This window comes from Neodiprion virginianus, chromosome 4, assembly GCF_021901495.1.
Source record: "Neodiprion virginianus isolate iyNeoVirg1 chromosome 4, iyNeoVirg1.1, whole genome shotgun sequence".
NCBI lineage: Eukaryota > Metazoa > Arthropoda > Insecta > Hymenoptera > Diprionidae > Neodiprion > Neodiprion virginianus.
Window position 1 is genome coordinate 3,829,556 of NC_060880.1, and position 14,839 is coordinate 3,844,394.

The 14,839-nt window shown below is 42.3% G+C and overlaps 1 protein-coding gene across 1 annotated transcript in view; it reads right to left on the minus strand.

The window, feature by feature from the left end:
* Nucleotides 1-1,459: 1,459 nt before the first annotated feature.
* LOC124301995 (WAS/WASL-interacting protein family member 1) overlaps nucleotides 1,460-14,839 on the minus strand; it is a 33,179-nt gene continuing 19,799 nt past the window's right edge. Inside the window, 3 exon segments of the mRNA XM_046757729.1 lie at nucleotides 1,460-2,518; nucleotides 2,520-2,570; nucleotides 2,645-3,048. Of these exon segments, the coding sequence (XP_046613685.1) occupies nucleotides 1,708-2,518; nucleotides 2,520-2,570; nucleotides 2,645-3,048 (1,266 nt within the window). The 3' untranslated portion in view covers nucleotides 1,460-1,707.

Below are 14,839 nucleotides of genomic sequence, written 5' to 3' on the forward strand. Positions count from 1 at the left end.
ATATATGAATAGATAAGGATGTTTTGGGTATAAGGGATTTGAAAATTGATACTAAGGACTGGGATAATTCCATACGTATGCGTGCATAGATATATATATATACATATATGCGTTCGTGTACGCAATGTATGTATATATGCATAAACGTGTATGTTTATTTCGTTTTCTATCTTATCTACCACATTGCCGGCCCGGGGGCCAAGGTCTGGAAAGCACCAGAGGGTAAACGGTCAGCCAATGACAATCGCGATGGTCGAAAATTTTAATAAGCGACCATCCCGTTCATTCGCTTCAGCCATATCCTTAAATATATATATATATATATATAAAATATTATACGTACTCCGTTGAAGAGAAAATTACTCTTTAATATTTATTTCTTTTCTTTTTTCCCTATCTCTCTCTCTCTCTTCTTTTTTCTTTTTTTTTTTCAAACCTAGCCGTCAAAACAACGTCGACGCTCCGGCACCTGTGGTCAGACGATTTACGATCTCTTGCAGAAATTGACGAAAAGAAAGTATGTATCGCGACGTTAAATATACACATTACACAATATACACGTTGTATAACAATTGGCAGTAAGGGTTAGATGATATTTTATTTTTTTTTCTTTTTTTTAATTTTTTTTCTTTCTTTATTTTCTTTCGTTTCGTCCGTGTTTCAGGAGCGCGATCAATTTCTACCAAGTACACGCAACAACACGCGACGGTAAAAACGCGATTTCGGTACATACCTTGAGAAAGCAACGAAAAAAAAAAAAAAAAAAAAAAACCGACTGACACACAGTCGAAATTTCGGATTGTAAAAACAACGAGGTTTACGGAACGTCGACGAGAAAGAGACGACCGTTACAATATTAGGTGCGTTTTACGAATGACAAAAATTATGCGTGCGCGCGCGTGTGTGTGTGTTGCATGTATTTTTCTCTGTCCTTTCGTGAATAAAATGAAACTATTCTGTGTCATTATCACTGCAGATAAAATTTAAAAAAAAAAAAAAGAAGGCAAAAACAACGCGAAATCGTTTAAAAAAAATACACACGTACGCGGACGCACGCATTTACGCAAGAAGACGACGAGCGATCGATTATAAGTATACGTGTGATATAAGTAAAACCAAGAAACGAAAGAGAGAAAGAAAGAACGATAGAAAGGAAAATAGTTAATTTTCAATTCATTGAATAATTGACATGAAATAACAAACTGTATATATTCCGTTTGTCTACATATGTACATATATGTAATACATGCATATACATATATAGAGAGGAAATATATAAATATATATATATATATATATATTATTATATTATTATATACCGTAACGCAGCCGCATATTAGTATCTGTGTGTGTGTGTGTGTGTGTGTGTGTATGTGTGTTTGCCTGCGCGAACGGGTGTGCATGCGTGTGTATACACATAGTAATTAATAATTAATAATAATAATAATAATAATAATAATAATAATAATAATATATTCATTTATTTATACCTATTTAATTATTCATTTTATATATGCGTATGTATGCACGCGTGTGTGTATATACATGTATATGTATATGTATATATGTACGTGTGGATATAATACAGGAAAAGTAGAAGTCTCCTTAAGAATGTATCAAAGACTTTGGGACCGAATTGCTATTATTTAATTGGGGACTCAGGGGATAAAAATCGATGAGATGGCTCAACGACGTCAGTATCGGTGGCTATGATCCTACGCACATAAGGGACTCGTGCTGCGTCGTCGTCGGTGTGCCGCAGGGTGGTTGGCCGGACGCGATCATCATCTGATCCTGGTGTATACCGCCGTTCGTACTCCTGAGTATATCGTCGGCGGATAGCGGTGTGAGCTTCCAGCCCGGCATGAAGTCCTCTAGATCGGGACCGATGTCGACGTCTAGTAATTCGTTGTTGTTAAGAGGATCGAGGGGCGACTGACTCGACAAGGACAAAACGCTGCCCCAGTTTATCGACCTGCTGTCACCTTCGCTCTCGCCTATGCCGGAATCCGCGTCCGTCTCGACCGACGTCGTGGACGAAGACGACGACGAAGACGAGGAGGAGGATGAGGATGAGGAGGACGACGTCGGGGGAAGCGGAAACGGGGTCAGTCTACCCTGTTCGGGGGGTTGGAGCTGGGCCATTGGGGCCGGTATCGGCGATTCAGCGATTGACGGGCTGCGGTCCCTTTCCATCTCGCGTTCCAGATGCCTTAGAGTGTTGCATATTAGGACGGAACGGTGGAGGCTGGGATCCGGAAATTGTCGGTACTTTGCGAGCTTGCACATAGAAATATTGAGAACGGTGAGTCGTCGCTGCCTGTAACAGGCCCTCCCCCGCCTGCACCAGCTGTTCTTCGAACCCTCGCAGCATCTTTCGTTCGCCCTGTAACTCGACCCAAGTTCGAGGTAACTCTTTCCGTTCTCCTCGCGCCTTATCGTCGGTGGTTCGTAGTGATGAGGCGGCGTTCCCCACTGCGGCTGGGGCCTCGACAACTGATGATGAGGATGGTGATGGTGGTGGTGGTTGTGGTGATTGTGGTTGTAACCTCCGCCGCCTCCTCCTCCTCCTCCTCCGCCTCCTCCTCCTCCGCCTCCTCCTCCTCCTCCTCCTCCTCCTCCGACAACCGGGCCCCGATAGTACGGCTGGGAGTGGTGGTGGTGAAGCTGGCCCGGACTCGGGGACGCACCGGACGGTTGGCAGGGGTTGCCCTGGAGGCACGGCGACGATATATCCAACTCGTAGTAGGAGGATCCGGAAGAATTTGTCGTCGTCGTCGTCTGGTTCCCCGGCGTGCCCAACGGCGTCGTGTAACCACCGCCGCCGCCGCCTCCTCCGCCTCTGCCTCCTCCACCTCCTCCTTCTCCACCACTTTCTCCACCACCACCGTCGTTTCCGCCGCCGTCCTCCAGCGCCCACCAGCTAGCGTCGACGCGTCCCAATTTTGACGGGGTCTCACCCATATCCATATCGAAATCCGTACAACCCACGCTTCCCTCGAGCTTTCGTTTTCCTGCTGCGGCCTGCAGACCCATCATTGCACAACTCTGGAATAACAAAGAAATTTACAACCCTCGATTAGTCAACGCGTCACTCACGTGCACAGATATTTAGTTTCTTACGATATTGTTACTTTGGTACGCAATGCTGGCGATGTTTTTTTTTTTTTTTTTTTGTTTCAGGGTGAGGGGGGGGGGGGATAAATATTTATACACATACATTGGGACGGTTCAGAAATGGGCCGTTTTTTTTTTTTTTTTGTATTTTTTTAAAGTCGCTTCTCTCCGAGGAGCTTGCACTTTTTTTGGTTGAAAAAAAAAAGAAAAAAAAAACAAGAAACAACACGGCTCGCGTAAAAAAAAAATTTTTCCCACCGCCTTAGCGACATGGCTGATATTTCTAAAAAGAATAACCACGCGCTACTTTCGAAATTTTGAGAATTGTGATGTCCTGAAATCCTTCTATCGCTACGTTTTGTACGACGAACGTCCAAGTACCTGATATGCGCGCGAGTTTAAGTTTTTACTTTTCTTTTTCTTTTTTTTTTTTTTTCCTTCGTACCGAGAAATGGCATGTTCAAATTTTTAATATTTGAAAATTGAAGAAAAAAGAAAAAAAAAACAGTTTTCACGATTTTCAACATTCGTCCCACACGCAATATTACACACACACACACACACACACACCAATCATACCGTCGACGGACAGTCACGGTTTTATACAATTTTGCAATCGGTTATCATGAATTTATCGCGTCTACGAGGAAAAGCATAATTGTGTGTACGTGCGTGCGTATAAATATGATACAGCTTTTATGTGGAAGAGACACGATGATCTGTACGCCTTGTTACGCAGAGTCGAAGCCGACTGCTTACGTACTTGCATCTGTATGCGTGCATCTATGTGTGTACGCATCTATGTAGCATGCACGTATATAGCAACAGCAGCAGCAGCAGCAGCAGCAGCAGCGGCAACAGCATCGGGCATGACTCACTGGGTCGGCTCGTTGACAAGCGTCGTGGCAATGACGTCACCACCCCCCCCCCCCCACCCCACCCCACCTCCCCCGCCCATGGGCCAATCCAACTTCTCGCTAAGCCAGTCGGCCACGAAGTTCCCCTTAATCATAGACGAAGGAAGCCACCATGCATCGGAATAGTTCCCTCTGTTATAGGGGATGTCCACGCCACTCGGTGTTACTCATGGTTTCCAATCGTATAAAAAAAAAACCGTGCTTTCGCATAAAACTACGCACGTACACACACACACACACACACCGTGCATCGGCCATGCGGGTCCCTCATCCTCTCATCCGTCGTACGAGTACCAAACTGTATGATATACCGTGTGAGGAATAAGAGAAAAAAAAAAAAACTTCCGTACCGTCATATTCTTGAATACCTCGTCACGTTACACTTATTATGCATACACGCGAGTGTTGCAGGTTTTTTTTTTTCTTACGTTATCTGTTCATTTATTTCGTAATAATCTGACAATTTTTATCATTTCTCTCGAAACATCCGGCTACGATTATTTGACAAGATCGATTTTCGACTGCGCGCATATCGGGTTTGTTTATTGTTATTTATATATATATATATGTATATGTATATATATATATGTATGTATATATGCGACAAATTATACAAGATCCGACGATCGATCTGTATAGATCTGTCCGAAGCAGTGAACGTACCCTGGAATACAGATAAAAAAGAAAAAAAAAAACCAGAGAAAAGGTCAAATTAGTAGAAAATTGGGGAGCGTGTAGGATTAAATGTGTAGGCGGGTACGTAGTAAGATCGGGCTTTGGTGGTCACGGTGTCGTGGATCTTTTGGACAAAGGAAACATCGCGTGCGTCCGATTGCTGTTTCAGGAAAGAAAAAGTAAAAAATAAATAAATAAATAAATAAATAAATAAGACTCCAGGAACGGAGGGGCGGATGTGTGTACCTAGTAATTGTTCAACGTGGATAAAATATCTCGCAAATTTATGTTTCTCTCTCTCTCTCTCTCTCTCTCTCTCTCTCTCTCTCTCCCTGTCTCTCATGCGTAAAATTTAACCTGCACCAGAGGTGAAGGTAAATAAGTCGATTGTATAATAATCTCCACGAGGTAGTTTTTGGATTATTGTTTAAATTCCGGACGTACTTCGAATTTACTTATTTGCATGTATTATGAATGAAATGATGGTCGATTCTAAGTTTTATCGGTATCGTACGAAAACAAGGATAATTATCTAGTCGGGAGATCGCTGAGGGGATAAAAAGAGTTGGGGAGATAAATAGATGACCGAAGAATCCCGACGACGCGAATATCATGGAATTGGATTATTGCTCCATTATGGAACGGAGGGTTGAAGGTTGGTAGGTGTAGGTCGGTACGACGATTAGGTAAACCGAGTGAAACGCAACTCTGTAATCAGGCTGAGGAAAAATTTTTTGGGTAAAGAAATCCATGAAATGAAAATGACAAAAACTAAATCGTTCGGCTTGTTAACTCTGTATTCGTTTCAAATTCAATTTCGAATTAGATGAAACGTTATAATAATGTACTAAAAAAAAGTCTGTTTCGACAAATTTGTTTCTTCGCGAAGTAATAAAGTAACTATCCGTCTTTCGCGTTATCGTTTGTCGGTAAGAGAAAAAGATCACGATGATGACGATGATGACGATGATGATAATGAACGGTTAGTTGGTACATTAGCAAGACTATAAACTCTGCGGTACAAAATCCTCGTCCTCGTTCTCCAAGTCCGAAAATGAAAACACTGTGAATTGTCTCGAGACCCCGATACTTTTATACAGAATTATGAGGATAAAGCTGACGAGCGCCATTTTTCTATTTGAAAAAAAATTTAACACATTTGGCCGGTGGGTTCAGCTTCGTCCGTGATCCACCTACTTCTTCCCCCGCGTATTATATCCTCGGTTCGTCTCATCAGGCTTCAGCGTCGCTACGCGACATTGCGTTGGTGGTATATCGAGGAGAAATACACACCTCTTATATTCTTACAAGATGAGTACCGGGGACCGGCCGGCTCGCACATCGATGAATACCAAGATAACTACATAGACGGCAGGGACTTATACACGCGTATCATCTCGCCCGGCAACTTTGCCTTCTCATCATCGGAGTAATAGGTACAGGTATACAAGGTACGAGGTATAAAAGGTGTAAGGTATTTTCCATGCACGAACTGCAACTCGGTGACTTTATGCGAATCCACGCCCCGCATTGAGAGAAATTTTTAGTTCCGGTTACCGCTCAGTTCTAAGCTATTTTCATTTTTTGCCACGATCGAAAAACATTGTTCTAGGGAGAAAATGAAAATTAGTTTCAAGTCTGGTATCCGTTGCTATTCTTTCTCATTACGATCGCTGTTGCTAGATTTTCTCGCGAAAATTTAACGCTCGTGCAACGATAAATTGACGTTAAAGGCTTGTTTGACTAAAAAAGTAGGGTAAACCTCAGAAACTGATTTTGCGTTGCAATAACCAAAAACGAATCGACGATTTTCGTAATTAAAACCATATTCAAACAGTTTTTTCAACGATACCTGTTTTACGGAATTTTTCCAGTTAATGTAACAAATGAAATTTTTCTCAGTGCGCTTTATCTAAAAATAAGACGATACTTATTCAAAATACCGATTGTAATTCTCTGTGCAAAAATATTATCCTAGACACGACTCTTTGACTACTCTGTTCGTCCGCAACGTTGTTCGTTATTACACGACGACGATGACTATGAGGAAAAAAAAAAAAAAAATACCCGCGCGGTGTATTGATTAAAGTTTAAAAAATTTCTACATAAGAGAACAAAACTCGAATGTTCTTTTATCGTCGATCGAAATCATAGCGATATCTTCGAGCTGCAACAAGTGACTGCTAATATAGTTTTTCGTTAAATATTTTTTTCTTCGGTTGGTTATAGCTTTATTTTTTATTTTTTACACGTCAATCGAACATTGCCAGACGAGTAGCAAAGCGACCGATGGTAAAAAATCACAGGTGAACGTTGTAAGCGTCCAGAGAGGCTGCGGTCAGTCAACGAACACCAGGCACTAGACTTAAGTTAGATATAGAAAAACGCGGCTGATTAGCCGTTGATATCTCTTTGCGCGGATAAGATTGCCGCTAGATTTGTAATTGCAACGCACACGCAGAGGTTCAACAAAACACTCCGACTGCTTCTCGCAGAATTCTCGATGACGTATAGAGGAGATTTTTCAACAAGGATCAAATATCATTCCTTTGTTTATCAAGGGTGGTAGCAAATTTTTTAATTCAAAAATATTTCACAACATTTCGACATTTACGGGGATGTAAGGTCTAGTTTTTTTTTTCCCCCGGTCCTAGTAAGTTACCAAAACCTAAATGGCTCAGCTTTATTAACTGAGTATAGAATTTTTTTGAAATTCAATTTCGAATTCGATGAAAAATTGTAACGTAAGAGAAAGGAAAAATAAAAAAAATATATATATATAGAGCTTCGGTAAAAAAAATCAATCGCGTTACATGTCTGTATGAAATTTAAACACGCGTTATACATACCATGGCGAGAATTTCATTTTACCGTATATATATACACCTTCGAGTTCCTTATTTTCCTGTTACATTGATATTATCGCGAAGGCGTTGTTGACCAATGAAACGTCGACGCGAGGCCTTCGGCAGAATGCAGATTTCTACAACATCGGCGGGACTTTCCCGCGTGCGCGCTGAATTCATATTTACCGCGACTTCAATTTATCATCACGTGGTTTTTACGCGTAACGGGGATCAATAGCTTCGTAACAAGAGGATAAAAAAAAAAAAAGTACCCGGCTGTTGCGATGCTACAATTGTGAAAAAAAAAAATAATAAAAACACATAGATTGTATGCATATATTTATATATGCACGATACAACAGGTGTTGTTATGTTATATACATTATTACAGTAAAGTGTATATCGTGTACATCGTTTTGCAGAATCATGGGATTTTTCGTTTTAAATGATGAGAGGGGGAAAACCTTGCTGTACGTATAGCGTAAGAATGAGGGGATAAATTAAAATAAAAAAAATAGTCGCTTTTGAAATTTCAATTTTACCGATATTTAGCCATTGCGAGATTTGGCGCTTTTAGATACTGTTTTACCAATTTGATAACCCAAGATCGATCAGTTTTCTAATCCTTGTCCAGACGACAATTGAGATTCGAAAAAATGTGTAATAAAAATCGACCGCACGAGTAACGGTATAATTAAATTGAGAATGATTGTTTTAAAAATAAAAAAAAAAAATAAAAAACCAGTGTCCCGATTAAAAATGCATTTCTTTACACACATATTTTGTCTTGAAAAATCTTGATTGTAAGATCATACGATAGAACGATATCAGTTAGCCGTTAGCCTTTAAACTAACACTGCGCGTAGTCTTGGGTGCATAGAGACGTTGAAAGATCGATAAAGGATGTGAGCGTCCTTCGCTTAAAAGTTTGAAATCTTGACAAAAAAGAAACAAAAAAAAAATAAAATAAAAATTTCAATGTACATATACTTGAGAAATGCGAACGTTAATTTACATACGTATATAACCGTGGGCAAGAACGTAGAAAGTATAAATAAATAGATAAGTAAATAAATAAATATCGTTGGTCTTGGGACAGCCGCCGCCGCCGCCGCCGCGTCATCGGTTGGCCGGTGAAATATTCTAATCCGAATTTAAGGTTTTCTGAGGGTACTAGAGGGATGCGGGTAGGGCAAGGCCCGGGAATAGTCGGGCGCTGGGTTCCTACCTGGGTACGGGGACCAGGTAGAAACGGGCCGGGTCCTTTCCCTTGACGAGGGTCCGACGTCGCGGCCCTAGGTCGTCGGGCCCATCCGTTTCTGAATAACTGACAGTGGTTCTCCGTCCGGTGGTCACCTCCGGGCCCCTCGAGAGCGGCTCTGACAAAGAAACGGTAATGAGGTCAGTGCCTCGACTCGTCGATATAAACGCGATAATTAGTACCCCAGGGTCCACAGTTTCGACCCCCGTTCCAAGCTGGCGACTCGAGCGATTCGAGGAGAAGAAGGAGAAGAAGAAGAAGAAGAAGAAGAAGAAGCGGAAGGAGGAGAAGGAGGAAAAGGTACTTTTACCCGTTGAATCCGCGTCATCGAGGACGATGCGATGACTAACTCGCGGTACGGGAAAAGCATGGCATCCGTCGATTCATGGAACGAAGCCGGTTGCACAGGCCAGAAAGAGGAGGCCGAAAATAGGAATCCGGCTCGAAGGGACCACCCCACAGTCGCAGGGGTATTGTTGGAAATCGGGGGTTGCCGCTACGAGGGTTGGAGTCTTTCAGGCACCGCCGGGGCCGGCCTGCCAGGCTTCCAGGCTGCCAGGCGGCGACCGGCTGAAGCATGGCTGCCTGCCTGCCTGCGTCTCTTTGTGTGGGCGACCTGGGTCGACCGGGTATGGAGAGAGAGAGGGCGGGAGAGAGAGGGAGAGAGAGAGCGAAGCAGGCAGCCCACCGCGCCGGAGGAAAATCCGTTTTTACCTCCTTCACAATTTCGTCGAGAGTTCCGGTTTCGTATGGTGTGGATGGACGCGTAACCGTAACACCGGTGAACTCTCGACTGTCTCGAGAGTCCGCGAATCGGGTGCCATGGATGTTCGTGGTGAAAATTAGAATTAAAATAAAAACAGACAAATGCGAAGGGGGGCAGAGGGTAGCTACCGTATGATATAATAATCGGTGGGACGTAGCAGGAGATATACACGTTATTTCTACTACAACCTGTTAACGAGGGGAAGAGTGAAAAAGAAAAAAGAAAAACGCGAATCGAGGCGGGAATCCATTTTTTTTTTTTTTAAATGAACAGTTACTCAGTGAACACAAGTAAATACATTATTCGCGGTAAACGTTGGTAAACAAAGTATTCCCAGGACGGAAGATTTCATAAATTGAAGGATGTTTCTTGAACCTCAAGGAGTTCCAGGAGGACCCCCCACTGGACACCGTCTAACGTTACAGCGAGGATACCGGAAGACCATTCCTAAGGATAAGGGTAAGGGTAAGGATAAAGTGAGGTCAGGAATGGGACGAACGCCGCGGAAGGAGTAAGAAGAAACTACCGACAAGGAATATTCCTGGAGCTTTCGAGTATTCAACGTTTCTTGTAACATAACCAACCGCGCGGCGTCGAACCAACGCCGCCACACCTTTTACCAACACCCGGATGGAGGTCTCGAGTTTACGAAGGAACGGCACGAACAACCGAGAGGAGTAGCAACAGTCGCCTCTGATGCTGTTGACGTTGACGACGTTCCAACGGGAGAACCGAAGACCTGAACGAGAGGGCTCTCTCCTGCCGGATAGAAACGAAGACCCGCAACAATCTTAGACAATATCTACTACGGAGAGTGGAAACTAACAGTAAAACTCTCTTCTCGCCGCGAACGTCCGGACTTTACGTAGCTTGGTAACGTCGCACAATTATACCTGGATACGACATGGTTACAAAGGGAAGTTCCGTTCGCCTCGTTCTCTTCGCAATCCACGCACGAATAGACGACAAGGATGACGATGATGACGATGATGAGGGCTAACCAAGCGAGGAAGAACCGCAACCCTCGAAAACTATTTCCCGTTTTATTTTTTTTTTCTGTCGTTTCGATTCCGTGCGTTTTGGTATCTGGTAAGATATCGTCGAATAATTATAGAAACGTCGTTTGTACCGTATAATACGAATTGACGAAAACTTTTCCCTTTTTGCTTTTGCAATTATTCCATCGTTGCAATGAAAATTTATGCGTAATTATTTGTATATATGTATATATACATATATATGTATATATACGCGAAGAAATGTCACTGGGAATGAAATACACATGCGTTGCCAAGTATGTATAGTTAAACTAAGAAGAGACAGGGAGAGACTCTGGCGCGCTCGTTCACGTAAAGACAGTACCGCTATATAGTTTGCTGAAATTTCTCCCATCGTTCCTACTCTTCTTCAACTTCTTCAACTTCATCCTCTTCTTCATCTTCATCTTTTTCTTTGTACAGCCAGACGATAATAACCCACGTTTAGCGTCAGGACTAGCTGTAAATTTAGCGTTTCTAAATTCTACGTTAACATATTCCCTAGTTCACGTTAGATTGTACAGACATAGGTACAAGTTTTGTTAAACCACCACATCGGTTGCCCACAGAGTAAAATAATCCCATAAAAGAATTATTCCTCCCAACGCCTGCCTTTAATTACACATCGATTAGTACCTTCTAAAATAAACCAAAAATAAAAATATTTCGATGTTCACCGATCGACGAACACGAAACGGGGACTTTCGACATAAGGAGATAAAGAGAGAGATAGAATGCGATGTATGTGCGCGCACGCGCGCGCGCAAACAGAGATAAGGGTATTGAAAAGAGAAACACACGGCACAGAGAGGTTGTGCAAAGAGAAAAAATATACATATATATACACACACAATGTTTTTCGACGAGTCTTTCGAAGTGACCAGACTCGGCGAGAATTCTACGACGACGACGATATTGTGATACTCTCAAGGCTAGCCAACCGGGCAGCGTGTAACCAACTAACCATATACCTATACCATCCGTAAGTTGTTGCGTCGCTAGTGGCCGAATGCCGAACATACGAGCAGCAGCAGCAGCAGCAGCAGCACGAACGGACGGTTGGATCGGTGACAGTGGTCGTCGTTCGTCGGACGTACGTACGTTGCGTAGGTACAACGTAGGTACGTAAGTACGAAGGAACGAAGGAACGAAGGAACGGACGGACGTACGGCTGTACTGTTATTTTTAACTCGACGCCGACGCGCCGCCCGAAGTCTAAAACCGTACGTTCGTTCGTTCCCTCGCGTCCTCTCTCGGCCGCCTCCCCTCCGGCCCCCCTCTCGCTCTCTCTCTCTCTCCTCCCCTCACGGCGTCGTCAGTGCCGGCGAGAATCGGGGGCCGCCTTTCCGTGCCGCACGGCGACGCCGCTACCTCGCAGACGCCGGGGGCGCATATTTCGGAGAGCTTGTTTTCAAAGTCTCTATACCCACCCACCCTCCGCCATCTACCGTCCATCTATTGCCGTTCTGTTTTTCAAAATTTACCATACACGCGAGCTTTATCGAGGAAGAATCTCAAAATTAATACCTATACGTAACAGCACGGATCAATTTGTGTACTTAGCGTCGCATGCGAAAGTTACGTGAAATCGAAAAACTGCGGCATCTGTCACTGTCAACTCTATCCCTTCCGACATTCCCTTCCTTTCAATATTTCACGATTTACACATCGAAACTTTTCGTTACTCAAAACATCTACACACGGTCAGAGCCACCTCTCGGCTTTTTTGTTTTCTATAAATTGATCCGATATGTACGTCGCACGTAACAGATACGGTACGTAAAACCGTTGCTGCAGGTATAAAGATCTTACGCGCATCTTTGTAATAAAAATAGAAGAAAAATAAAATTTTAATAATAATAATAATAACAACAACAACAATAATATTAATAATTTCGTAGCGATACCGAGGCATAGTTTTTTCTTACAACCTTCTATCGAAACGAGTTATAAGAATCCCGCGCGTATGTACGTATGCCCCACACACACATGGATATATATATACATATTATAGTAGAAACGGACGCGTGTAGGAAGGCGAGACACACGTACACAGTCACCGCGCGTATATTTCATTTCGAAACCTAGATTTCCCGCCAGTCGTTAGGGTCCCGCGGTGTTACGGCAACGCCGCAACGCAACGGCAGGCATGGTCAGAGAAAGAGAGGAGAGGAGAGGAGAGGAGAACCGGCAACGCGGCGCGAGTGTAAATGCGTTGTCGACGGTTCCGTGCTGATACCCACGTTCCCAGCCAAAGCTTCTATACTCTACGTACGTTCGCCTTGCCGACCGCTGCCTGCCGGTGCTGGTGAGTAAACGGCGAACGAGAGAGAGAGAGAGAGAGAGAGAGAGAAAGAGAGAAATGAATAAACCCACCTCGGGAGACTTTCTACTCGAGGAATGGGGTTGCGCCACGCATAGATCTCGGGCTAGAGTGGGTGGAAAAACCCGGCGTACACCTACGATTCGTCGGGGGTTGTTTCATTTTGTCGCACGCGATTCCCCGATTTTACAGTTTCTTTTCTTTTCTTTTTTTTTTTTTTTCATTTTTTCAAAGAACTTGTTACCCTTTTCTCAATTTGTTTTCCCTTGGGGTAAGCGTACCGGTTATCGACACGTTTAGACCCTTTTATTCTCAATAATTAGAACTAAAACGGCAGGGATTGAGAAAAAAAAATAACACACACACGAATCGCGAGAGTTGAGAGACTACAATTTTCTTTCTTTTTTCTTTTTGTTTTTGGTAATTTTAGAACTCAGTATCAAACAGACGCAACCAAAAAAGAAAAAAAAAAAAGGTGCAAGAACTGGTACCAATGACCGTACTACATATTACAGGTTTTAAATTATCGAAACACAGGATAAAACTGTCTCTAATTATTTCATAGATCGTTTAAACCGGCTTGCGATGAGAATTGTTTGAAGTTTTGTTTTCCACAAGTAATAAATTCGGCACACCGTGTAATTTTTGTTTATTTTTTTCAAGATTGTTCGAAATTTCAAACTCTAAACTACTCTTTCAAAGTCAGGTAAATACACAGACGTGTAGACATAATTCCGTAGTTGGGAAATGTTTAATTTCGGTATTAAACGTACACTTTTCAACATGTCTACCAACTTCGACGGTCCTAATCTCATGTTGCGACAGATAGTTGGCGCTCGTGTTTGTCTAGAATAATTCTACCGATGCTGCTGCTGAATATATTTTGGGGTTGTGAAAGAGGAGGAGAAAGAAATAACGCATAGATTAAGAAATTTAAAGAAAGAAAGAAGAAGAAGAAGAAGAAGAAGAAGAAGAAGAAGAAGAAGAAGAAGAAGAAGAAGAAGAAGAACAAGAACAAGAAGTAGAAGAAGAAGAAGAAGAAGAACAAAACGAATAGGAAAATATAGTATATAATAAATGTACGATATATGTATACGTATATATATCACATTCGCCTAATGACAATGATTCTCGTTAAAAAAATTTTGAAAGGCAGCCTCCTCCTCCTCCTCCTCCTCCTCCTCCTGCTCCTACCACTACTACTACTCAATACTCGTTACTACAAGGCGTGTATAAGATATAGTCAGTTGCACGCGACTTAATGTATATTGTAATACAGGCAGGTATAGAGATATAATATATAACCGTACACCGTGCAGGTTATTCGATGTGTTTCTTGCCGCGTTGCGACTGGGCGCGGGCAAGCAGGCAGGATAACTTTACGAAGTTGAACTTTACAATTAGCGGCCCGACGATTGATAAAAATCAAAGAGAAAGACAAAAAAAAAAAGATTTAGTAGAAACAGATTTACAAGGAAGAGTAAATAAATAAATAAACGATGAGAAAAAATCCCGTCGCACAATAAACCCAAAGGAGACAAACTGGTAGTTTTTTTTTCTTTTTTTTTTTTTTATATGATATAATATACGATATAGAAATAGCGGCATGCGCATGAAATACTGAAATATTGTAGCAACCGTAGAGTAAATCGGATGGGAGTAACAAAAAACAACAAAAAAAAAAGGAACGGAACAACGAATTTTGATAACCGCAAAAAAATCTTACTCGTAGTAATTTAAACATGCGGAAAGTCCGAGTGTAGAAAATTGATAGAACATAGAAAGTCGAAGTATACCTAGAAAGGTCGAAACATTGAACAGGAAAATGGAGAATCTGTAATTTGAAAAAAATTAACTATTTCGCTTTTTTAAGAATTCGACGTCAAGGCCCTTCGAT